Source organism: Anabrus simplex, chromosome 5 (assembly GCF_040414725.1).
Source record: "Anabrus simplex isolate iqAnaSimp1 chromosome 5, ASM4041472v1, whole genome shotgun sequence".
Taxonomy (NCBI): domain Eukaryota; kingdom Metazoa; phylum Arthropoda; class Insecta; order Orthoptera; family Tettigoniidae; genus Anabrus; species Anabrus simplex.
The window spans coordinates 117,513,044-117,540,998 of NC_090269.1; the positions used below are offsets into that span (position 1 = coordinate 117,513,044).

Sequence of the window (27,955 nt, forward strand, 5' to 3'; positions counted from 1 at the left end):
TTTTTGTATATTCAATTTTAATTGAAATTATATTCAGCTAGCTGTTGAACCTGGCTCTATTTGGACACTTTCTTTGAATGTTTAATTTTAGGATTTGCATTGACTTTTGGAGTGATTTTTTGTAGATTTCTTTACTGTGACACTGACTGATAGTTTAAAAACTATTTTGTAAATGTAGAGTTATTGTTATGTGTTTAATTGTTCATTTTAGTTTGAGATTATAATTTTGCATTAAACTATTTCATTGTGGCAGCCCAGATTGTCAGGGAAGTAGCTGATCTTGATAAAAGGAAGTTATAACTGTATGTATTAACGCCTTGCGCTATAAATATGATTTACACAATTCCAACTGTCACTGAGACTGTCACCAATTAGGCTAGGGACCCTGAAAACTGTGGTCTCAACACAAATATCAGTCATTTTGGACATTTTCTTGTTCATCCCTCCTTCTCAACCCCCATGCCTGAACTTGGACTTAAACGGCATCACAATTCATCTCAGCAACCCCAAAAGTCATGGATTCAACACTATTATTGTTTTGTGGGGTTTTTTGCTAATTTTTACATATCAAACCCTCCCCTAGGGGTGCTAGTGGTGTCTTATCCCCACAGTCCTTTTTCCAGAAAGTAAGTCATGTGTGTGTTAAGTTTGGTTGAGAGCTATGCTGGAACATACACACATACATCCATAATCTTGGTCACTTTCAACATTCCCTCTTTTCACCCCTTATCACCCTTCATGCCGAACTTGAACTTAAACAACAACCAGAGTATCACTGTTCACTTCTGCAACCCTGAAAACTATGGATTATGCATTAATATTGGTTGTTTTCAATTATTTTTATATTTTTGCCCCCCTACACTAGTGGTGTCTTATACCTACAGTATTTCTCTTAGTGATTCATGTGTGTACTAAGTTTGGTTAAGAGCTATGCTGGAACATACACACATACATCCATAATCTTGACCATTTTAGAAATATTTTTTCATCTTTTCTCAACCTCCATGCTATTATTATTATTATTATTATTATTTATTTTCCACTAATTGTAGTTACAATTTAGGGATGGTGAATGGAGAAAGGGCATAGCCCCATATACACAAAAGTGCCTCCATCACCACTTAAAATTATAATATACAAATATACAATTACATTCTACATGATGTTCTTATATACAGTTAAAATATTTACATAGGCATATTTACATACAGTAATACTCACAAGACCTGTTCAACATTCAAGTCATTCGACACACACACACACACGCACACGCGCGCGCGCGCACACACACACACACACACACACACACACACACACACACACAGAGTCTCTCTCTCTCTCTCTCTCTCTCTCTCTCTCTCTCTCTCTCTAGAAACCCCACATATATTTTAGCTAGGCCGGCTCACTCATACACATTTACCGTCTCAATCACTCGGGACCCCATAACTTTCATCCATCCTCCCACTCATACTGAACATTCTCACAGTAGATAAATTATGTTTTGTACAGAGGGTTTCGTTATATATACATCCGTTTTACGTCTTTACAGAAATTTTCTGCAGGTAGTTCTTTTATCTGCGGTGGGAGTTCATTCCACAACCGAGCAGAACGACTAAAGAAGCCACTTTGATATGATGCTGTTCTTGCAAATGGAGGGAAAAGGGACACACCTCGACCTCTTTGAGCGGAACGATAGTTCAGCTGTAAGCGGTTGAAAGGGTTTATATGAATGTTACCTGCGAGGGATTTTCTCAGGAAAGTAATATCTATTTGTTTACAGAGGGATGTTATGGAGGGCAGTGACCTGGCTGTATTTAAATGACCGTGTTGAGTAATTAGTCGTTCTGCTCGGCGTTGAACTCTCTCTAGTTTCGTCATGTTCTCCACTGTAGTAGGGTGCCAGGAAGGAAGCCCGTACAACAGTATTGGCCGTACTAATGACAGATAGGCTGTCTGAACGGCTTTCTTCCTGGCTCCCAGTAGAGATCTGCGGATGAATCCCAGGACTCTGTATGCTTTACACCTTATTTCCTCAACATGTTTATTCCATTTTAAATTGCTGCAGATGTGAATGCCACGCAATTTTATTGAGGTACAAGGCATCAGGTTTTTACCACACAGTGAAATTTCGTGTTGTAACTGATGGGGACTAAACTTAAGATGATGATAATGATGCTTGTTGTTTAAAGGGGCCTAACATCTAGGTCATCGGCCCCTAACGGTACGAAATGAGATGAAATGGAATGATAAATTAAAAGTCCAAAATCCCCCACTGACCAGAATTCAAAACATGAGGACAAAGAATGAATGGATGGATATGAATTTAAATTTTATTTTTTTTTTTTTGCTAGTTGCTTGACGTCGCGCCGACACAGATAGGTCTTATGGCGACAATGGGACAGGGAAGGGCTGGGAGTGGGAAGGAAGCGGCCGTGGCCTTAATTAAGGTACAGCCTGGTGTGCAAATGGGAAACCACGGAAAACCATTTTCAGGGCTGCCGACAGTGGGGTTCGAACCTACTATCTCCCGAATACTGGATACTGGCCGCACTTAAGCGACTGCAGCTATCGAGCTCGGTGAATTTAAAATTATCAGTGGATCCGACCCGCAATGTCTCACAATCACAGAAACTGACGTGAAACAATAGATTATGCCTTTAGTCTAAAGGGGTCCAAAATCCAAGTCATCGGGCCCTCACAATCACTAGGAAAGTAGAACCATGGTATCTGTCATGTTGTGGTACTAATCAAAAGTAGCGTAGACTCGCGGCATTCCACACAGGTAATGAAATTCGCACATGGAATACAGACCTATAGTGTTTTGCACATTGCGGGAATCAACATCTATATCATCTGATGGCCAGGCAGGCATCAATTTTTGGTAATGAGAAAAAGTCTCTCATAGTGCATTGGCACTGCCAGTGGCATCGGGTGGCTTACGCAGTGGCCTCCACAGTATCCACTAGCCATGCGTCTTGGTGGGTGTGCTATTTACCAACTAATAAGCCCAACTTAGCACACTGGGGCAAAACGCTGGCAACCAGGAACGAGTTAGCTGGAAAATTTATAATGTCCAATAATGGACCATTTATATTGGTATTAGGATTATTGTTGTCAAGATAGACACCAAACCAATGCCCACTACAATAGTGCAGGTCTATACGCCTACTAGTTCAGCGGATGATGAGGAAATCAAAACAATATATTGTACCAGTAAAAGAGCCCGACTCTCAGATTAAATTTGATAGGAGCATGAAATAGAAATCTCAGGGTGAAAAACTGGATTAATTGTAGCTAGGGCTCGGTACAGGAGGTAGGGTCCTATCTACAGAAAACTTTGACTCTGATTGTATAAGAGTTTATTCAAATAAGTCATGAGTTTGCACATCACCTCTAAGTAGAAATGGACTGTCTTCCTCGTATTCCAATAGTATGGCTTGGGTTCTCCAGCTCGCCAAGCCAAGCTGGTTGAAGCACGTTCCAGAAGACTCCAGGGATTCCAGGGACTCCAGATACTCCAGACAGAGGCAGCTGGACTGTCTGGATTGACGGCAAGTAGAGATGTCTCGAACTCTGAGGCCCGGGTTGAACCCCGATGATCCAGGCGATGTTGTAGATAGTCACGTTCTACCTCAGCCCAATGAGACTGAGAGGATTGATGTTCCCAAGGTCACTAGTAGCACTGAGTCCATGAACACCTTGGATGATCAACTTATAAGCAGAGATCTTGATAATTGTACATCAAGACTTCCAACACTCCTAAAATTATATGAGCGGTATTACTAATTTTAGAGTTCATCACTAGGAAAATCTTCGTCTCTAAATAACGTTTGGCAACGAAAAATACAAGTCCCTTCTTGTGAAATTATAGTTAAACTCAAAGTTCATTACTGGCGAAGGTGCAAGTCTTTGCCTAAACTCGAACGAAAAAACACAAGTCCATTCACTTAGAAGTCTGAATATATTTAAAGTTATTCACTGGTGAAATTCATAAAGTCTTTGAGTGACCACTGACGAAAACACAAGTCCATTCACATAAATAAATTCACTGACGAAATTTATAAGTCTTTTAAACCAACACTGGCAAATGTACAAGTCTTTGAGTAAATGCAAGTGAAATCCTAACTTTGTTCAAAGCCGTTGGAAAGTTAAAGTTCATCACTGGCAATGTTAATCAATTACTGTCTATTAGAAGAATGAGTTCCTCAACAGTTGTAAATATTCCACGTAAAAAACACAAGTCCATTTTACGAACACTTAGAAAAGTTCCAATTTCGTTTACGTGTAAATAATATAAGTCCGTTCAGTGAACACTTAGAAAAATTCCAACTTCGAAGATATGTAAATAACACAAGTCCATTCAGTGAACACTTAGAAAATTCCAGCTTCGAAGACGCGTAAATAATACAAGTCCCTTCAGTTAACACTTAGAAAAATTCCAACTTCGAAGACACGTAAATAATGTTCAGTGAACACTTAGAAGAATTCGGGTCTCGAACCCATGGAAATAATACAAGTCCATTTAGTTAACACTTAGAAAAATTCCAACTTCGATGACACGTAAATAATACAAGTCCCTTCAATGAACACTTGTAAATATTCCAAGTTCAATTACGAAGACTTAGAAAAATTTCTACCACACTCGAAGTCTTATGAGTCCACTTTATAAAACTTGGAAGAATCGTCTTCCCACACTTGTATAATGACAGAGTTCCACGATGATAGTAGCAGCAAGAGTGTACTCGCTGACTACTCAGCTGAGACTGTGTGAATAGGCTACAGTAGGTCCCCTTTTTATTCAATCCGGGATGTCTACGTCATAATACGGTTCGATTGAATATCTCCCGAATCCCTCGATGGATTTGCTTGAAACTCGAGCATTGGGACGTTTAGGTGATCCCAAACAAGATGACATATCGCTCGACTCGCTAGCACAATTATTATAGAAATTTCCAAATTTTCTCCATCCAACTCACTAGAACAAGTGACGTGGAATCCAGAAAATACCAGTCAAGGCTGGTAACACGTGTTGAGACGAGCGGGCGGCCTAGCTAGCCCCTGTGGCTACGTCACAGCTCACAGTCGTCGTACACTTCACTAGCTGGTCCTCGCTGCTGGGAAACAAACCAGATGCGCTCGAAACATTACGCGTGGTAAATAAACGTAACTTATGCTCAAAAAATACTTATGTACAGGTCGTAACCGGTACATATCCCTCCCTCTCAGGGAAAAGAAAATACGATGAGGATTTTCTTCAATGAACCTTATTCAAAGTATTTTTTGAGATTAGAAGCATTGTAAATGCCTTCAAGGTTGCCATCTAATCTTGTGATCTCATAAGCACCGTTGTCCAAAGATTTAGAAATCCTGAAAGGTCCAAAGTATAAGGGACAAAATTTAGCATAGATCCTCAATTCTGGACGAGACGTCGCAGGTTTGCGAATCAACACCTTGTCTCCCACTTGCAAGGGTGGTCTGAACTTTCGGTTTCTATTTCTCCGCTGTCTGATATCTGCAGCGTATCTCAATTTTCCCAGTGCCTTTGCAATTCTTGCTTCTTGACCGATGGCTGCATCAGGCGGAGCAGGAAGAATAGCATCCCAAGGGCGATGAGGAATATGCCCATGATGCACCAACATCGGAATATCCCCAGTGGATTCATGGACGGTGGAATTGACTATTTTCTGCATCACTGGAAGTACTTCAATCCATCTCCAATGTTCCTGTTGGCAGTAGACTCGACAGAATCTGGCAATTTCTCTCATCAATCGCTCAGCAGGGTTGGCTTCGGGATGACGAATGGAATTCATTATACGGTGAATCTCCAACTCTTCTATCGCCGTCTGAAATTCTGCAGACGTGAACTGGCTTCCATGGTCAGTTAGCAAAAATGTAGGCTTCCCCATCTCAGGAAAGACATTCCTGCGGAGTCTCCTTAAAATGTTTCCAGTGTTAGCCTTCTGGATAGGTAACAACATGGTGAATTTTGAAAATACATCAACAATAACTAAGACGTGCTTGTTACCCCTGGTCGCCTTTGGAAGTGGGCCGTACAGATCGAGCGCCATCACCTCCCGTGGCTTCTCCAGAATGATAGGCCTTGGACATTCCCTCATAAGGTAATTATTTGGTTTAATCCGTTGGCACAAGTCACAGGTTTTTATGGTCATTCTGATGTCATTACGGAGGTATTCCCAGATAAACCTCTCCTTAATCACACTAGCCACTTTGTCTACTCCAGCATATCCAGTGATGATGTGGCAATGCCAGATGATGGCTTCCCGAAGTTTAGCTGGGGCATAAATCCTTTTAGCAGTCTTGGCTGTATTAATGGACTTGTAGAGTAGGTTGTTATCCCAAGAAAAAGATTGAGCTGCCTGCTCAATCCGAGCATAGTCTGGATCATGTTGCGGAATTGAACCTTCATAGAAGCGAATTATCTCTCTTAGCCTGTGGTCTCTCCGCTGGGCTTGGGCTAGATATCGAAGTTTTCTCAGAAATTCTTCTTCGTCACTATTAGTGATTGAAATTCGACAAGCTACAGCTGCATCGGAAGGATTCCGACTGAGAGCGTCGGCTAATATGTTGTTCTTTCCAGATCGATGCACAATAGAGACATTGAATTGTTGGATGAATAATGCCCATCTGGTGACTCGTTCACTCGTAAGGTCGGAAGACAGAATGAAGGTAAGTGCCTTGTGGTCAGTGTAAACCATGATTGGAAATCCAAAGACAACCTTTTTCCAATACAAAAGTGAGTACACAATCGCTAGGGCTTCTAGCTCCGTAATGGTGTATGCCTTTTCATGAGCCCTAAGCTTACGACTCACAAATGAAATGAACAACTTGACATCGGGCCTATTAGGGTCGACTTGATAGAGAACGGCTCCAATTCCTATCTTACTGGCGTCACATTCAATATGGAAGGGCCATTCGTAGTTAGGATAGCAGAGCTGCACATAATTTTTGAGCATCCTTTTAGTAGCAATGAAAGACTGCTCACATTCAGTAGTCCACTTCCAGCGACTGTTTTTCTTCAATAATTCCTGGAGAGGTGCTACAGTTTCAGTGTACTGAGGGCAATGTTGTGAAAAGAATTGGCAAAGTCCCAGGAATTGCCGCACTTGCTTAATCCTGCAAGGTCTAGGAAAATCTGTAATACATTGAATTTTAGCAGGATTTGGGCGGATGCCCTCTCCGCTAATCACATGCCCAAGAAAAAGAACTACCGGGCGAGTTGGCCGTGCGCGTAGAGGCGCGCGGCTGTGAGCTTGCATCCGGGAGATAGTAGGTTCGAATCCCACTATCGGCAGCCCTGAAAATGGTTTTCCGTGGTTTCCCATTTTCACACCAGGCAAATGCTGGGGCTGTACCTTAATTAAGGCCACGGCCGCTTCCTTCCAACTCCTAGTCATTTCCTATCCCATCGTCGCCATAAGACCTATCTGTGTCGGAGCGACGTAAAGCCCCTAGCAAAAAAAAAAAAAAAAAAGAAAAAGAACTTCCGTCTTGAAAAATTGACTCTTCTTCAAATTAATTTTAAAGTTCTTTTCCCTTAACTCCTTAAGTACAGTGTGTACATCTTCCAAATGCTGCTCCCATGTATCAGATGCTATCAAGATATCGTCGACATAAATAGTGGCGATGGCTTTCACTTCATCAGACAACTGGTTTTCCAATACTCTTATTAGAACGGCTCCCGAGTTCTTAATGCTAAAGGGCAGCCAGTTGAAGACATAGGTAATATTGTCGAAGATAAATCCAGTGAAGAGCCGGCTATGTTCATCCAGTACAACATGAAAGTAGGATGATGTCATATCCATGCCTGAAAAATACTTCTTTCCAAAAAATCGCTTAATGACACCTTTAAGCGGAGGAGGGTGGTCATACTCAAGGATCAGTCGGTCATTTAAGGCACGAGCGTCCAAACACAAACGAAGCTTACAATCGGGTTTCCTTACTATGGTGAGCAGATTGATATAAGGCGTGACGCACTTGGAAATAATTCCATCAGCCTCCATCTGGCGAATCAGTGTCCTGGTTTCTTCCATGTACTTCTCGGGCACTGGATATGGTTTTCGCTTATAAGGCGAAGTATCCTTGACGTTGAAGTGGTGCTGAAAATTCTTAATTTCTCCGGGCTTTTCGTCAAAAACGTCCGAATAAGCCTGATAGATTTCTTCCTCTGCCGCTGCTATGTCAGGGTGGTGATCTGGCGCTTCAGTTACACTGGAGATATAAGTGAGAAAATCGGGCCCTTTGTCATGTAAAATTTCCTCAATGGGTCCCTCTTCATCGGGATCTCCTTCTTCTTCTGACACGGGTCCCTCTTCTTCCTCGGGATCACCCTCTTTTCTCAATACCTGGTCGACTGGGGCGGTTTCGCCAATCACACCATTGACTTGGGTATAGGGTAAATCAATCCCTTGAAGCCTAAAGTCTTCACCATCCACCAGCTGCAACTCTACAGACCCAATCCTACATAGATGGTGTTGGCAGAGTAGTCAATAGTAGCCTTATACTTAGACAAAAAGTCTGAACCCAAGATAAGGTTGAATTTCATAGGCGAAACTATCAAAAAGACATGTTCACACACTTCCTCATTAATGGTAAACTCAAGGAAAACTTGTTGCTTGCACTTAATATTCCGGTCAGGAATAATGCCCTTGATCTTCACTTGTGCAACTGGCAAAATCAGAAGATCACATTTATCCTTAATCAATGTTACCAGTTTGTCAGCAATCAGGGACACTTGCGCTCCCGAGTCCACCAATGATGATACTTGGACTCCCCCAATGGTAATATTAATTATAGGTAAACCTCGTTGGACTTGTTGACGAATAGGTGACTTGTTCTCAAACAGTAAATCATCATCGATGTGCCAATAATTTATTATATCGACGTGAAATGACCCGACCTCCTCATTTTCAGGCAATCTTGTTTTGGAAAAATTTAAGTTTTTTTTTTTTGGTAACAGCACCCGTGGATTCTGGACTTTGTCCAAAGGTGTTGTTTCTCTTATTATATTCTTGATATTCAAGAGAAGTCGCTCCAGGTTGATGACTCTCTTGTTTCAACTGATGGAGGTAGTCCTGTGTTTCCTTCCATCGTTTGTGTAAGTCCGGATTATTTGAGTCTCTACTCTCTTGCTTTCTTTCTTGTTTCAACCAAGTAGGTTTGGTTGGGTATGGCATCTGGCTACGGTATGGGCGTTTTCTATACCCTCTATACCGCGGAGGTGATGATTGAGTATCTCTCTCTTCCTTGTTATCCATTCGTTCTGGACTCTGACGTGGTTGCTCAGAAGCATTAACCTGCACTGGGTGAGCAGCTATGTCTTTATTCTTGCTCGGTTTTAAAGTACCCTGTGCATGGGCAGTATCCAGACGTCGCAATACAGCATCGAATTGATCCAAGTTTTGGATGTTAGCAGCTACTAAAATTTCTTGGACGTGAGAAGGGTATTGCAAAGTAATAACCTGAATAAGTTCCTTCTCAGGCAAAGGAGGATCTAAGTATTGCATTTTCTTCAACTGGGATAGTAGAAAATCTGCGTATCGAGAAGTATTGATGGAGGTATTATACCTTCTCGAGTACAGTTGAAGTTTGATAAGGTGTTGCGTTTCTGCATTCCAAAAGCGATCAATTAACGCCTTCTCAAAATCAGAATATGCCTTGAAATTGGACATGAATACAGATAACCAAGAAAGGGCTTTGCCTTCTAGTAGTCGGGCAACTGTCCTTAGCTTTCTATCTTCGCCAGTCTTATGTTCTTGAAAATATTCTGCTACATTAATCAGAAATTCCTTAGCAGTAAAGTCTTCTTTACCGGAAAATTTAGGAGGTTTTTCCACTTGGATTTTGACAATAGTCGTCTGGTACGATGTTCCTTCGACTCCTTCTATCGAACTAGAGATAGGTCTGGAAGTATCTCGAGATTCAAGACTAACGACCTTAGTAGCTAATTGTTCGAGATTACTTTTGACATCTCCTAATTGGAGTTGGACTACTCCTTCGACTTGTTTGACATCGTTCTTCAATTCGGTTTTAAGTTCGCCCACATCTTTGCAAATACGACTAATTTGTGTGATCGTATTATCTGCTTGCTGAGTGAATCGTTTGTCAAACTCGCCCTGTTTAAATTTTAATAGAGCAACTTCGTTTCCAACTCTGGAAATGTCATTCTTAACTGTCTCCCTTAAGGTATCCTGGACGGAAACAATTTTGGCCTGCATTTGCGAAAGCTGACCATGAGACTCCTGAAATTCGGCCTTGAATTCCTCAATGCCCTGTGAAAGTTGTTGAACGGAAGGAGCAACCTTCTTTAAATCTTCCTTAACAGCTTCTAAGTCTTGGTCTTTAATAGTGGTTTTAATGTCTTCGATATTGCGAGTAAATTGGGAATGAATCTCGGTGAACCTTTCTTCTATTCGAACACTTGCCTACTCAAAACGAGATTCTAATTTTGTGTTCATTTCCGTAAATTGGGATTGAACCACGTCATGTAGACGCTTATCTAATCTGGCGACAGCTTCAACTAACCGCCTGTCTAGGTTGGCAAGAGTGGCTTTAGTTTCGGTGTTAGATTCCGTCACTCGCTTATCTAGGTTGGCAAGAGTGGCTTTAGTTTCGGTGTTTGCTTCAGCTAATCGCCAATCTAGGTTGGTATTTGACTCTGCCAGATTATTTAGCTTAGCATTTGATTCAGCTAATCGCCTATCTAGGTTGGTATTTGATTCAACATTTGCCTGGGCTAAGTTACTTAAACGCTGGTCTACATTAGAAAGATTAGCATTAGTTTGAACGTTAGCCTCAGCCAAGCTAGAAAGATTAGTATTAGTTTCAGTGAGGCGTGGCTCTAAGCTAGCACATGTTGCAGTAAGCCTAGTCTCTAAATTGGCGTTAACTTCATTCATATTAAGCCTAAGGGCTTCAATTGCTGCTAATATATTTTCCATGTTGAGAGTAATGAAAATATTTCAATATGTGACACTTAGAAAATTTCAAATATAAACTGAAATATCAGTGGCTTTAAAGTTCAAAAGCACTGAGTTCATCATATATCAGCACATAGAAATCAACCATATGACACAGAACACATAAAACACAAATAATTTGCCACGTCCAGGGCATAAATTTCACTTTGCAAATAAATAAAGAAAGAAAGAACACCGCGTCCAGGGTGTTATAATTGTCTCTTAATTGATAGCACTGTTGACCTAGCTATCGAGCCCCTACGTGTAGGGTGCCAAGTATACTACCCCCTCTCTGTACCAGTAAAAGAGCCCGACTCTCAGATTAAATTTGATAGGAGCATGAAATAGAAATCTCAGGGTGAAAAACTGGATTAATTGTAGCTAGGGCTCGGTACAGGAGGTAGGGTCCTATCTACAGAAAACTTTGACTCTGATTGTATAAGAGTTTATTCAAATAAGTCATGAGTTTGCACATCACCTCTAAGTAGAAATGGACTGTCTTCCTCGTATTCCAATAGTATGGCTTGGGTTCTCCAGCTCGCCAAGCCAAGCTGGTTGAAGCACGTTCCAGAAGACTCCAGGGATTCCAGGGACTCCAGATACTCCAGACAGAGGCAGCTGGACTGTCTGGATTGACGGCAAGTAGAGATGTCTCGAACTCTGAGGCCCGGGTTGAACCCCGATGATCCAGGCGATGTTGTAGATAGTCACGTTCTACCTCAGCCCAATGAGACTGAGAGGATTGATGTTCCCAAGGTCACTAGTAGCACTGAGTCCATGAACACCTTGGATGATCAACTTATAAGCAGAGATCTTGATAATTGTACATCAAGACTTCCAACACTCCTAAAATTATATGAGCGGTATTACTAATTTTAGAGTTCATCACTAGGAAAATCTTCATCTCTAAATAACGTTTGGCAACGAAAAATACAAGTCCCTTCTTGTGAAATTATAGTTAAACTCAAAGTTCATTACTGGCGAAGGTGCAAGTCTTTGCCTAAACTCGAACGAAAAAACACAAGTCCATTCACTTGGAAGTCTGAATATATTTAAAGTTATTCACTGGTGAAATTCATAAAGTCTTTGAGTGACCACTGACGAAAACACAAGTCCATTCACATAAATAAATTCACTGACGAAATTTATAAGTCTTTTAAACCAACACTGGCAAATGTACAAGTCTTTGAGTAAATGCAAGTGAAATCCTAACTTTGTTCAAAGCCGTTGGAAAGTTAAAGTTCATCACTGGCAATGTTAATCAATTACTGTCTATTAGAAGAATGAGTTCCTCAACAGTTGTAAATATTCCACGTAAAAAACACAAGTCCATTTTACGAACACTTAGAAAAGTTCCAATCTCGTTTACGTGTAAATAATATAAGTCCGTTCAGTGAACACTTAGAAAAATTCCAACTTCGAAGATATGTAAATAACACAAGTCCATTCAGTGAACACTTAGAAAATTCCAGCTTCGAAGACGCGTAAATAACACAAGTCCCTTCAGTTAACACTTAGAAAAATTCCAACTTCGAAGACACATAAATAATGTTCAGTGAACACTTAGAAGAATTCGGGTCTCGAACCCATGGAAATAATACAAGTCCATTTAGTTAACACTTAGAAAAATTCCAACTTCGATGACACGTAAATAATACAAGTCCCTTCAATGAACACTTGTAAATATTCCAAGTTCAATTACGAAGACTTAGAAAAATTTCTACCACACTCGAAGTCTTACGAGTCCACTTTATAAAACTTGGAAGAATCGTCTTCCCACACTTGTATAATGACAGAGTTCCACGATGATAGTAGCAGCAAGAGTGTACTCGCTGACTACTCAGCTGAGACTGTGTGAATAGGCTACAGTAGGTCCCCTTTTTATTCAATCCAGGATGTCTACGTCATAATACGGTTTGATTGAATATCTCCCGAATCCCTCGATGGATTTGCTTGAAACTCGAGCATTGGGACGTTTAGGTGATCCCAAACAAGATGACATATCGCTCGACTCGCTAGCACAATTATTATAGAAATTTCCAAATTTTCTCCATCCAACTCACTAGAACAAGTGACGTGGAATCCAGAAAATACCAGTCAAAGCTGGTAACACGTGTTGAGACGAGCGGGCGGCCTAGCTAGCCCCTGTGGCTACGTCACAGCTCATAGTCGTTGTACACTTCGCTAGCTGGTCCTCGCTGCTGGGAAACAAACCAGATGCGCTTGAAACATTACGCGTGGTAAATAAACGTAACTTATGCTCAAAAAATACTTATGTACAGGTCGTAACCGGTACAATATGAAGAGAGAGAAGATTTAATACAATATATAAAAGGTGGCGAGAATCTAATTGTGATGGAAGACTGGAATGCAGTGGTAGGCAAAGGAAGAGAAGGTAATGCAGTAGGAGAATTTGGATTGGGACTAACGAACAGAAGAGGAAGTCGCTGGTTGAATTCTGCATCAATCACAATTTAGTCCTTGCTAATACTTGGTTCAAACACCACAATCGACAGCTGTACACATGGACAAAACCTGGAGACACTGGAAGGTATCAAATATACTTCATTATGATTAGGCAGAGATTCAGAAACCAGGTGTTGGATTGCAAAACTTTCCCAGGAGCAGACGAAGACTCTGATCACAACTTGTTGGTCATGAAATGCCATCAGAAGTTGAAGAAATTGAGGAAGGGAAGGAATCCAGGTAGATGGGATCTAGACATTTTTTTTTTGCTAGTGGCTTTACGTTGCACAGACACAGATAGGTCTTATGGTAAGGATGGGATAGGAAAGGCCTAGGAGTGGGAAGGAAGCGGCCACGGCCTTAATTAAGGTACAGCCCCAGCATTTGCCTGGTGTGAAAATGGGAAACCACGGAAAACCATCTTCAGGGCTGAAGACAGTGCGATTCGAACCCACTATCTCCTGGATGCAAGCGCACAACCGCACGCCCTTAACCGCATGGCCAACTTGCCCGGTGGATCTAGACAAGTTGAAGAAAAGAGAGTGAAGGATTGTTTCAAGGAACATGTTGCATACGGACTAAATGGAAAGACTGAACGAAACACAGTAAAGGAAGAATGGACAGTCATGAAGAAGTCAGTAGGGCTGCTGAAGAGATGTTAGGAAAAAAGAAAAGATTAACTAAGGATCAATGGATAACTCAAGAGATACTAGACCTTACAAGAATGCAAAAAATGAAGAGGGCAGAAAAGAATACAGGCAATTAAAGAATGAAGTGGATAGGAAGTGCAGGGTAGCTAAGGAAGAATGGCTGAAGGAGAAGTGCAAGGATCTTGAAAGTTATATGGTCCTAGGAAAGGTAGATGCTGCATACAGGAAAATCAAGGGAACCTTTGGAGAAAGGGAAACTAGGTGTATGAATATTAAGAGCTCAGATGGAAAACCACATCGAGGGAAAGAAGACAAGGCAGAAAGATGGCAGGAACATATCCAACAGTTGTATCAAGGTAAGGATGTAGATGATATGGTTCTGGAACAAGAAGAGGCTGTTGATGCTGATGAAATGGGTGACCCAGTTTTGAGGTCAGAATTCGACAGAGCTTTGAGAGACCTAAATAGGAGCAAAGCACCTGGCACTGATGACATTCCCTCTGAATTGCTGACTGCTTTAGGAGAAACCAGCATGGTGAAGTTATTCCCTTTAGTGTGAAAGATGTATGAGACAGGAGAAGTGCCATCCGATTTTCGTCAGAATGTTGTTATACCTATTCCCAAAAAAGCCGGTGTTGACAAGTGTGAAAACTACCACACCATTAGTTTAGGATCTCATGCCTGCAAACTTTTAACACGTATTATTTACAGAAGAATGGAAAGATAAGTTGAAACTGAGTTGGGACAAGATCAATTTGGCTTCAGAAGAAATGTGGGAACACGTGAAGCAATCCTGACTTTACATCTGATCTTAGAGGATCGAATTAAGGTCAAGCCCACATACATGGCGTTCATAGATCTAGAAAAGGCATTTGATAATGTTGATTGGACCAAGCTATTTGAGATTCTGAAGGTGATCGGGATCAGGTACCGAGAAAGAAGAATTATCTACAATCTATATAGAAATCAGTCTGCAGTGATAAGAATCGATGGCTATGAAAAAGAAGCAGCAATCCAGAAAGGTGTGAGGCAAGGCTGCAGTTGCCCCCCCTACCCTCTCGTTTTCAATGTTTATAAAGAACAGGCAGTAAAGGAAATCAAAGAGGAATTCGGAAAGGGAATCACAATCCAAGGAGGGGAAATCAAAACCCTGAGATTTGCCGATGATATTGTTATTTTATTTGAGACTGGAGAAGATCTGGAGAAGTTGCTGAATGGTATGGACAGGGTCTTGGATGAGGAGTACAAGATGAAAATATATAAGTCCAAAACAAAAGTAATGGAGTGCAGTCGTACGAAGTCAGGTGATGCAAGAAATATTAGATTAGAAGATGAAGTCTTAAAGGAAGTAGATGAATATTGTTACTTGGGTGGTAAAATAACTAACGATGGCAGAAGTAAGGAGGACATAAAATGCAGGCTAGCACATGCAAGGAAGGACTTTCTTAAGAAAAGAAATTTGCTCACTTCGAATATTGATATAGGAATTAGAAAAATGTATTTGGAGACTTTCGTTTGAGGCATGGCATTGTATGGAAGTGAAACATGGACGATAACTCGCTCAGAAAGAAAGAGAATAGAAGCTTTTGAAATGTGATGATACAGAAGAATACTGAGGGTGAGATGGATAGATCGAATCACGAATGAAGGGATAATGAACTGAATTGGTGAAAGGAGATCGTTGTGGCTAAATTTGACGAGAAGAAGTGCTAGAATGATAGGACGCATCTTAAGACATGCAAGAACTTGTGCAGTTAGTTTTTGAGGGAAGTGTAGGTGGTAAGAACGGTGGGGGTACACCAAGGTATGGATATGACAAGCAGATTAGAGCAGATGTAGGATGCAGCAGTTATGTAGAAATGAAAATGGTTAGCACAGGATACGGTGGCTAGGAGAGCAGCATCAAACCAGTCTATGGACTAATGACTCAAACAACAAGAAGTCATATTTGTACCACGTTTGGTTGAGAGCTATGCTGGAACATCCATAATCTTGGTCATTTTTTGACATTTTCTTCTCACCCCACATGCCAACTGTCATTGGGACTGCCACCAATTAGGCTAGGGACCCTAAAAACTGTAGACTCAACATAAATATCGGTCACTTTGGACATTTTCTTGTTCACCCCTTCTCAACCCCCATGCCAATGGAGGCTGAACTTGGACTTAAACGGAATCCAGACTGTCACTGTTCATCTCAGCAACCACAAAAACTATGGAATCAACACTATTTTCGATTATTTTTATATGTCACCCCCTTCCCACTCCCACACCTAGGGATGCTATGGGTGGCTTACCCCTACAGTGTTTTGTCTCCAGATAATAAATCATAAGTGTACCAAGTTTGGTTGAAAATGCTCCAATGGTTGAGGAGGAGATGTGGAAAGGTAGTTCACAAAACATGCCAGCAGTTCTCATCCTCCTATATACAGCATTTCTTACTGGATTATCATGATACAGAGTAAGTTGCTGTAGACTAGCAACAATCTGTCCATCAAGATCAATCCAATCTTGATGCAGCTTTGTAATTAAATGACAGTAATTATATAAAATTACTCATCATAAAAAAACCTATCTATTGGATTTCATTCAAACCCTCTCAGGAATATAAAGAACAAATTATGAAATTTTCAGCAAAATCACTCCAGTAGTTTTTGAGTCTACTCGAGACAAACAAACAAAAAGAAACATTCCTTTTTATATTTATATAGATTGAATCTGCCTGTTGCCATTTCTTGATGGATGCAGTACTTTTGTATCCATCTCGGCACAGGCCAGAGCAAAATGTTGTTTTTTTTTGCTAGGGGCTTTACGTCGCACCGACACAAGAGCAAAATGTAGCTTCCACTGAAGTCCCAGTCTCATCCATGGCTGTGATAATATGGAAGTTGCTGGGGTATGGGTGGTGCTGAGTAATGACATTCGGACCACAAATAGTGTCTGTGTTTTATGAAAGGTGTTGCTCATAGGGTCAGTCGTGCTGCAGTGCCATGTTCTGGCCCAGTGAGGAAAGCAATGGCAAACTACCTCACTCCTCGTCTTGCCTGATATGCCTCATCTGGGCTCTGCCATTGGTTTTTGCAGTTTCCCTATAACTGCATAGCCTTTGGTGGTGCTATCTGAGGATCCAACCAGCCTCTGGGCTGATGACCTAACACACATAGATTGAATAGGAACAAAATACTATTTTCCATTCCAATAAAGGAAAATTTTATTTTGTAAATACTAATAATAATAATGTTATTTGTTTTACGTCCCACTAACTACTTTTTAAGGTCTTTGGAGACGCCGAGGTGCCGGAATTTAGTCCCGCAGGAGTTCTTTTACGTGCCAGTAAATCTACCGACACGAGGCTGTCGTATTTGAGCACCTTCAAATACCACCGGACTGAGCCAGGATCGAACCTGCCAAGTTGGGGTTAGAAGGCCAGCGCCTTAACCGTCTGAGCCACTCAGCCCGGCTTTTGTGAATACTTACTTTGCCAGTCACGCGATGGAGTGGTGCAGACGAGTACCTTCCCTCTTCAGGACACAGTATCAACTGACTGACAAGAAGGAACCAAGGCGCCAGTAGTCTGTCCCAGTGGAGTTATGCCTGTCTAGGAATACATGCCGTGTTCAGCACTTCCGGCAAATAGAGACCCTGCAGTTCAAGAAATTCACCACTGTGGCAAAGAATGCTGCAACATGACTGTTCCAGGGTTAAAATAATTTGTTTTTGTTCTACTGTATATTTCAAGTAGGAAGTAACTTATTCAGATATATGCTACATTCTGATTGAGTATTGTTGAAATTTAATCACATGTGTCCCATTTTTGTTCCTTTTCTTGAGTCAATAAAAAGTTAAAATTCCTCCATTTGTTTGCTTGATTGTTTGTTTCGAAAATCTGGTCACTCTACGTTACATGTTATAACAATAATATACAGAGTATAAAATGGAAGGAAAAGTAGCTTTTTTGATAAGAACATGTACCGGTACTGTATTTATATTAAGAACTTTACATTTACTATTACAAAATGACACCTTTTCTCAAACATGGGACTTTATAATCTTCTTCGCCATGCATCAACTGCATAACACACAATGTTGATGAAAAAATTGGCTGCAGCAGTCTTTTAGGCTGCCAGTATTAGTACAAGGCAAGTTCCATAAGGTTGTTATCTTTCTTACATGCCACGTATCAGTAAATGAGAGCACTATCACACCATTCCCGTACACTCAAAGGAAATGAATGAACGGATTCAGATTGAAAACCAATAAAACCCCATTACAGTTACGTGTTGAAAATGCTTTCCCTCAGCCTGTACACAAGTGTTGTAGCGTATGCTGAAATTCCAGTTCACTCTCTACAATTAAGCTTTATGAATCTTCAAAATTTTTATGCAAATTTATATTTAAAAATTTACAGCACATGAAAATACACTGCTTAACCCTTAATTCAGAAGCCATGAAACATAATAAACCAATAAATTACTGCTGTATAAAAAGCAATCATATGGAAGCTTATCGCTAAGACCATGACACCATTGGGTGAGCTGCATGGGTCAGGTGACTATTGCATCACCCACTCGCCCAGACACGGCACAGGGAATAACCGGCAACTTGACTAAGGCTTGCACTGTCTCTTCTTACAGATCATTTCCTCAAGCACTGACCAAAGGATTGAGATCTAGACTGCCAGATGACCGATTAGCAACAGAAATGAGATCAGGAACGTTTGTTTGCAACCACTCTTGAGTGGTCTTGGCCTGGTGTGCTGGAGCTAAGTAATGTTGAAAACTCCAACTCTATCCCATGAACAAAGTTTTATTTAAGGGCTTTACAATAGAACATAACTCTGCGTTTTGATATTAATGAATGTTTTGACACCTATCTCACAAAAGAGAATGTCAAAACCATCATCCATCATAAAATATCTGCCCATCAAACCATAAATGATGCCGGATGCTGAGCTCTCTATACCTTCCCATTAGTCAAGAGAATTTTCTAATGACAATTCTGCACATACCACTTAAGTTGTGCTCAGCATTTGACCAGTCACTGTTTCTTCAACTTTGTTACTAGGAAGTGGTCAGTGCTGTGACAAAGTGTTTTCAGATCAAGCTTACTTCTTAGCACCCAGGATGTTGTCCATATTGAAATGTTCATTACTCTTGCCAATACCTACAGATATGCACAGGATTTTGGAAAATTCTTCATTTTATGGCGCTGATGAGCAATGGTGTCTTAGCATACCTCAGACAGCCAAACAAGGGTAGTCAGACATGTTATCAGTTTCACCGAAGCATTCAACTATTCGATAGACAAACATTCTTGTTGACTTCCTTACATGGTTGGTGCATTTTCATCGGTCCACCAAGGGATTTGCTTCTTGTAAGATGTGTTAGTACAGGAGTGTATCTTTTCCTCAGCAGCAGGTGGAATTCCATAAATAATGCAGTAAATATCTTCTTTAAATTAGTATTGGCAAATACTGAGAGAGTTGGCCATGTGGTTAGGGTCGCAGCACCTGTGAGCTTGCATTCGGGAGATAGCGGGTTTGAACCCCACTGTCGGCAGCCCTAAATATGGTTTTCCATGACTTCCCTTTTTCACACCAAGCAAATGCTTGGGGCTGTAGGCCCTACCTTAATTAAAGTCATGGCCGCTTCCTTCCCACTCCTATCCCATCATCACCATAAGACCTATCTGTATCAGTGCAATGTAAAACAAACTGTAAAAAAAAAAAAAGGAAGAAGGGCAAATACTATGTGTTTAATAAATTCAGGCCATCTGTCTGACATATGGTAGTTCAGGTGGGTTTTTTTATTCAAGAGACCAAGAACTATGGAGAAATGGCCACAATTACAGAGAAACAACTGCATGATTATACAACAGGATCCCAGAGTGTAAAGAGTTCCTAGAGCAACACAGCATGTTCCTCTGTATTTGAGCACAAAGAGACCCAACTTCACTGTCCATCTTTCAGACTTTCTTCTTCTACTGAACAAAGCACATGAGATGTTTTGGAAATGTAAACCTCTTAGCAGTATAAAAGGTAGTGCCACGTGAGCAACTACACCTTCCAACTCTTGATAATGAAGGTCATAATGATGTGAGATATGTTGTATGCTGCTATCATTACTGGAACTAATGTGCAAACTGTTTCAATCTGTAGCTGACACATCTTCACTGAAGATGTTGGAGCAGATTAAGTACCGGATATCAATAGATGATATAGTGTTGATCCCCACATGGCCCATGTTCGAACACACAATCAAAGAACGACAATGGATATCCAACTGCACTCATCAAGAACATTTAGACGACAATGAACGTGTTAGAGTCAGAACTTCTCAAAGGCGAGCAGAAAAATATACAGATCAGAGGGAAGAAAAACTTGAAGTCTTACGAGTTGAATCGAGAAGAAGTAGTGCAGCAATATAATCTAAAGAACAATTAGATCAACAGCGAAGACGTATGCAGTTGCAATATCTGAATGATCGAGCTTCATATCACTGAACTGATTTTTCATGCTGTACAATTACGTTACAGTCCAGATGCAAATACGAAGGAGAAAGGGACAGACAAAAATGGTGCACGGCAACTTCAGGCAGAATAAATATATGAAAAATGTCACTGAAACTCAGATCAACTTAAATTTAGAAGGCATGGAGTTGCAAGGGCTATGTATAAGTACGTTGAGATGGAACAGATATTGTTCTAAAAAATAATTGAAACCTAATTCATTCTTTACTGGGAGAAAAAAATTACATTACGTAAAACATTAGAGAAGAAGGAAGGCTGAATCTGTCATCACTGCAGATCGAAAGAACAATTTAAATATAAGATTGAAGAAGAATTGCGGGCTATATAGCATAGGAACAGAAATTAAAACACAAAAAAGATCCAATATTTTCAAGTTTAAATACCGGCGAGAGGAGATACTTAGACCGCTGCAGAGAAGAAGCGAGAGGGCAAAATTCCGTACTTCAGGCAATATAGTACAAAGAAGAGAAATTGGATTAGCAATTGAAATCCATATTAGCCTGGAAAGATATATTTACTAATAAGAAGCTGTATCCAGATAGTTATAGATACGCAATTTCAAGTAGCATCAATAATGATATTAAGAGGCTAAATGAGCAATTTAAATATGTATTCTGCCAATCCAATGTTGATTCCTACTTTCATGAACAACTGTAACACCATGGAGTCCGCTTAAGCTGAGGGAGAAGATTACGTAGGATGCCATAACAAAGCATAGCAGCATCAATGCACTGGGACCAGAGATGACGTCCAGAGAGGTGGTAACTGCATGGAGCACATGTAACATCTGAGAAGAAAGCGGCAGTTCCAGAGGAGTGACGAGATATGAGATAAGTTTCTTGTTTAAAGGTATTTATATTGTTAGGTATAAATATTTTATTTCAACAAAATTCTCAGTCAGATTTATTCTATGTGCCAAATTCTAACCATCAATAGCAGATCTTGGTCATAAAAACCATGAATATTATTTATTTTAATTGATATGTATACTGACATGTGAAGTGATATGGTTATGTTAATGCTTTTAGTGAGTGTATTACATATTGATATATGATATCAATCTACTTGGAAAGGCTATTCAGTTATGATTCAGAAAGTATTGGGGAGAATGCATGTTATATGAGACGTAGATGAGCTCTAGGAGGCAATTATATTGACAAACATGACCACGCCTATAAGAATTAAAACGAAGAGATGGATCCTACCTGAATCATACGAGTATTGCAGACGTAATATCGTCGACGGAGATTATTATGATAACAAATGAGAGGTTATAAGGAAGAATAATGAAATTAGAAGAATGATGAGAAGAGATAGATTTGAATTATGTATTAGTGGAAATATTGAGATTTAAATGTTAATATTTTGAGAGGTTATATGTAAGAAGAAGATATTACGAAGTTGTGTGATATACATCGATAGAGGATCGTATTGAATAACTATTATAAGGTTAGGCTCATGTTGAGAAGAGTGTATTAGTAAGAGACCAGCTGATTATAACCTACAGCCCTAATATGCTAGACAAAGTAGGGCGTTTTCATGGATAATAAATAAATAAATAAATAAATCTATATATATAAAATAAAGAGTTTTGTCTGTACATTGCTCAGAATTTGAAAAGAATGGTATTTCTGTATCGGTCATGTCCACAGTAACAAGAAAATGTATTTTTTACTTTTCCGTAATTTCTGTCTGTCTGTCTGTCTGTCTGTCTGTCTGTCTGTCTGTCTGTCTGTCTGTCTGTCTGTCTGTCTGTCTGTCTGTCTGTCTGTCTGTCTGTCTGTCTGTCTGTCTGTCTGTCTGTCTGTACGTACAGCATCACGAGAAAACGGCTGAACAGAATTTAATGAAAATCGGAATGTAAAGTCGGGTGATGAACCGCTACATTCTAGGCTATAAATTATTTTAATCACGCTGAGTGAAATGGTAGTTTAGGGGAAGGCCTGAAATTTAATTCTCAAATATTTATGTTATTAGTGGTCGTGTCTTAATGAAAATTGCTAGACAAAGATGGGAAATAAGTCGCTACAATATAGGCTATACACGCTGAGAAAAATGGTAGTTTAGGGGAAGGCCTAAAATTTAATTGTCAAATATTTATTTTATGAGTGGTCGTATCTTCACGAAAATTATTATGCAAAGTCGGGGAATAGGTCACTATAATCTAGGCTATCAATAATGTTATTCGCACTGAGTGAAATGGTAGTTTAGGGGAAGGCCTGAAATGTAATCTATATATAAAATAAGTGTTTTGCCTGTGCATTGCTCAGAATTTGAAATGAATGATATTTCTGTATCTGTCATGTCCACAGTAACAAGAAAATGCATTTTTTACTTTTCCGTAATTTCTGTCTGTCTGTCTGTATGTCTGTACACGCATCAATAGAAAACGGCTGAAGAGAATTTAATGAAAATCGGTATGTAATGTCGGGTGACGAACCACTGCAATCTAGGCTACAAATTATTTTATTCACGTTGACTGAAATGGTAGTTTAAGGGAAGGCCTGAAATGTAATTCTCAAATAAGTTATTTATGTTATTAGTGGTTGTATCGATAAATACTACATAACTAACATAATTTTAGTTATGTCGTAAGTTAGTAATAGTTATGTAAGAAGTTATTCAATTTCCGATCACTTATATCTTATACATTGTTACCGCACCGCATCTAATCAGAGATATTCATGAATTTGGATTTTTGTTACTAAGTCCATATCAGCGCCGAGTCACGAGAAAATGGATAAACAGAATTTAGTGAAAATCGATATGTAAAATCTGAGAATAAGGAAACTGCAGTCTACGATATAAATAATTTTGTAGGACACCCTAATATCATAGAGTCGAAAGAAAACTAATATGAAGGCCTGCAATATAGAAAGCTCATGAACTTTACCAACAATAACATTACATTGACCATTGTTTTGTTGTGATGTCTTTTTGTCTTCTGCTTCCTTTCATCCCCGATAGATAGGATTACTGCAGCGTACCGAGGTTTTTTTAATTTGCTTGACGTCGCACCGACACATGTAGGCCTTATGGCAACGATGGGATAGGAAATGAATAGTGGTGTGAAGAAAGCGGCCTTGGCTTTAAGGTACAGCCTGGTGAGACTGGTGTGAAAATGGGAAACCACGGAATACCATCTTCAGGGTTGCCGACAGTGGGGTTCGAATCCACTATCCCCGGACGCAAGCTCACAGCTGCACGCCCCTAACCACACGGGCAACTCGGCTGGTCGTATCGACTGTAACAGCCTGCCTGTATATTGGCGGGAAGTAGCTGGGGAGTAAGATAACTTTCTTCTTTAGCATGCCATTCCTCTGGTTCATACATTTTCTGATATATCTGGTATGTAACACACTGGTTCATCATAGTATTCGAGCTACTTTGAGGCACTGATTGGAATTAGTAGTGTGCATATTTAACGGAATAATGACAGAGGAGTATTCACGGCGGTCTGCGACCTGGTTATTCCAGCTCTGGAACTTTGGACTCTTAGATCGGCACCGTAGTACTGTTCGCTGAAAGTGAGAAAGTGTGTGGTTTTTCATTTGATCGAGTATTTTATATGATAACGTTGCTTTCAATCGCTACATTCCTACTGACATTTTTGTGATGACCTACGTTGAATTCAGTTAGGAAAACCACCAAGAAGTCAGTCTTTCTGAGAATCCCGTAGCGAAGCACGGGTACATCAGCTGGTAAATAAATAAATAAATAAATAAATAAATAAATAAATAAATAAATAAATAAATATGTCAATTTGAAACCATAGTGACAAATTATTAGTAGTTATCAACCTCTGCATACATAATGGTGAAGATGTAAGAATCTGTAATAAGAGTAATCGACGTATTTAGGGTCTTTCTTTCCCAAACGATCTGTAGATTGAAATATTGAGCTAACTCAAATGGATGGCACGGCGGAATATGTAATGAGGTTAGACTATGATTGACTGTGGAATAATACATGACTGTTTGGCACATACATTTGTTTACTATGCTAGTTGATGATTAATGAAAGGTAGATTTAGCTTGTTTATATTTGCTAATATCACTGATGAATTTTAATATATAGGAGAAATATATGACTATTTCATTTCTAACAACATTTTGAAGGTATGGCAACAAGTTTTGGCCATGTTAAGGATATTTATCAAATATCTCGAATCTCACAAGTAAAACAAAGTCATTAGAAGAAACCCAGATACTATATGTGAAATAATAAAGGTCCTTGAGATAAAATTGGACATGATAGGGCTCCAATTGTGAAAATTCCCATATAATAAAGATAATAAAGATGAAGGTTTTGTGTAGGGATGTCAGGACGATCAAATATGAATGAGGTTAGATGAAAATTAACCCAACTAAATGAATTATATTTTTTCAGTAGGGCATCTCATTCATATCGTTAAAACTTCATTTTTCCCGACAGAGGAGTTGAATCGTGATTTAGATGTTACAACATGATATAATTGAATGTCATGAAGTTCAGTATTGGATGGATAAGTTAATATCTTACTGAAAATCCCATTTCAATTGTGAGTCATTGCCAGTGAGAAATAGTGTAAATAAGAAAGATGATATCACAAGTGATCACTAGAAATTCTTTTTTTTTTTTTTTTACTTTGTATAGAAGCCTATTGTTCTTTTCTCGTATTTATGAGTATTTGTTTAACTTTTCTTCAGATTAGCATGCTAATAAATTAGTATAAATGATAAGTTGGATTTATTATTTACATAGGATAGGATAAGATATGTAGAGTTAAGGTTACATATTCATTTGCGTTGAGGTTCATTGCTACTGAATGTCGAATGGAGACGTCCATCGACAGGAATATGATTTATTGAGCGATACATAGAGGACTGGAAGGCAATCTTTCTCGGAACCTACGATAAATAAATAGATTATTGCTGAAATAAATTTCTTCCTGTCATGCTACCGGGATTATCTTCACTCCGACTTGGACACAGGTGGGGTAGAATACCAACTAGATATTCAGTACAATACCTCATGTAAATTCGACCAAATCGGAAAAATGGACAAAGTTTGTCCGCACTGCACAGCAATGAAATTTAAAGGAGAATCCCCATAAATGTGCTGCGCGAGCGGAAAGTGAAGCTACCTCAACCTGGGCAGCAAAAAGAACCACTGAAAAGTTTACTAAAAGGAATTACTGATGATTCAAAACATTTCCTCAAAAACATATGAAATTATAATTCCTGTTTTCAGATGACTTCTTTCGGCACTAACGTTATAGCAGAGCATTTTATGCCGACATTTAAAATTCAGGGACAAATTTACCACAGATCACTAGTCTTTGCTTCCTTTTCCCAGGAATAATCATAAATTTCTCAGCATCTATTTCATCATCTGAGATGAAAATGACCAATTGAATGCACGCTGCCTAATCTCTACTGGAATCAGAAGGCATATTACTGAGTCATTGCAAAAAATGTTACATTACAGCAATAATTTAATTTGGATCTTCAAAAGTGCAATTTATCTCATGTTCACTTACCCATTAATTTTAAATCAGACTGAGCCACAGCGGGGCGTGGCCGGATTTAGCTAGTAACTTATAAATTAATACTACAGTCTGATAAATACTGGCAAATTACAGCGCATAATTGTGGAGTTAGGTTTGATAACAGGATGACAACTGAAGTTGGCAGTGGGGTATTTAACTTCACTAAGAGTACAGATAGTTCTGTTTTTGGGAGTACTTCTTACATGACAGTATGATGTGGTTCAAGTCGGCTATTTCTCCAGGGTCTTCTGGGCAGATTTAAGTTGGTATGGTGGGCTGAATTTTAGCATAGCACTTTCCTCTTGTAAGCTGAGATATTTTCCAGTACTCAGACCATTCCATGTACATCTGTTATTTGATTGTGGGTAGGAAATCAGAATATGATAACTGTTTGTAAAGGCGGAGTTCACATGTTGTGGCTCCTTTCTAGCTGGTCTGCTATCTCATTCATTGTTATACCAGCATGGCCTTTACTCCATAGGAGATGTACTTTCTGAGCTGCTTTCTGGGCAGTATAGATTAAGTTCAAAATGTCTTATACATACTGATGTACTGATGATTAGACAGGTCCCAACAAGAATTTTGTAGCTTTTGAATCCTTCATTTGTTGACATGCACATGTAATGTTGAAGACATTCACATAATGTGACCATCTTTTACAGAGTATTTAAAATGTTCATGACAACAGATCACCCCCATCAGCTGTGAGATACAGTCTGTACTTCATTTCAATTCAAGCATTAAACATTCAACCAGCTGATATTCGTCATCAAATATGTGAGGTGTATGGTGAAAGTATAATAACTGATGGAAAGGTAAGAAAATAGGGTTGAATGTTCAACGAAGGTCGTCAACATGTGCATGACGTCCCACGGAGCAGGCAACCATCTGTTGTCAGAGATGATTCGGTGTGTGCGGTTGAAGCAAAAGTTTGTGAGGACAAATAGTACACAATTTCATCATTCTCTCTGCTTTGGGTGGCTTTCATCACAAGCAACATCATTCTATGACAAAGGTATACAAAAATAGGTGCCCAATTATGGCAAGAGCCTTAATAATAATGGTGTTTATGTGGAGAAGTAATTTAAGATGTGATAAATCCAAAGAAAAGGAAATATTTTTCAATAATATTGTGCTTCTTTGAAAAATAATGTCACCACACCTTGTATAACATCTGATTGTATGTCAAGAGTGTAAGAACCAAAAAGTCATGAAAAATGATCAAATATATCAAAGACTTATTTTAAATTCAACTTACTTAAAAACAATATCCTTGGAATGTATTCCCCATCAGGAGCATATTTCTTCTCTTTCGGGTCTTCTTTGTCTCCTGCATTTACCATTATAAAATGTGTACTCAAAGTGCGTATCTCATCGGATGCAGAAAATTTTGGTTTGAGAGCTAAACAGAATGGGAAAACAGAGTAAATATTAGAAATTAAAATCAGAAATGAATCACGTATTTACTAATCCATGACAATGCTGTTAATTTACCTTTACATGAATCACACCATGACTTATGGATTATCAACATCAATGGCTTTCTAGTGGTTTTTGCTACTTCCAGTCCCTTTTCTAAATCAAGCCACTGAAAGTGTCTACCAAACCCTGAAAAATACAACTATATATAATGATCAGGATTTTTAACTTGAGTAAGAAACAAAGAAATTTCATATATGTAGAGCAGTCTTAAAATGAGTTTGCCATTCTACAGATTATACACAAACTACATTTTGTTCTCTCTTACTGACTCACACTGCCAGCCAGCCGGCCACACACAGGCTTGTCCAGTGCGTAGACAACAGT

General features: G+C 39.4%; 1 protein-coding gene across 1 annotated transcript in view; it reads right to left on the reverse strand.

Moving 5' to 3' along the window:
• LOC136873832 (thioredoxin domain-containing protein 12) overlaps positions 1–27,955 on the reverse strand; it is an 80,114-nt gene that overhangs the window by 41,790 nt on the left and 10,369 nt on the right. The window contains exons 2-3 of the mRNA XM_067147096.2: positions 27,644–27,757; positions 27,408–27,551 (exon numbers count right to left, since the gene is read on the reverse strand). Coding sequence (XP_067003197.2) covers positions 27,408–27,551; positions 27,644–27,757 — 258 coding nt within the window. The remainder of the gene's footprint in view (positions 1–27,407; positions 27,552–27,643; positions 27,758–27,955) is intronic.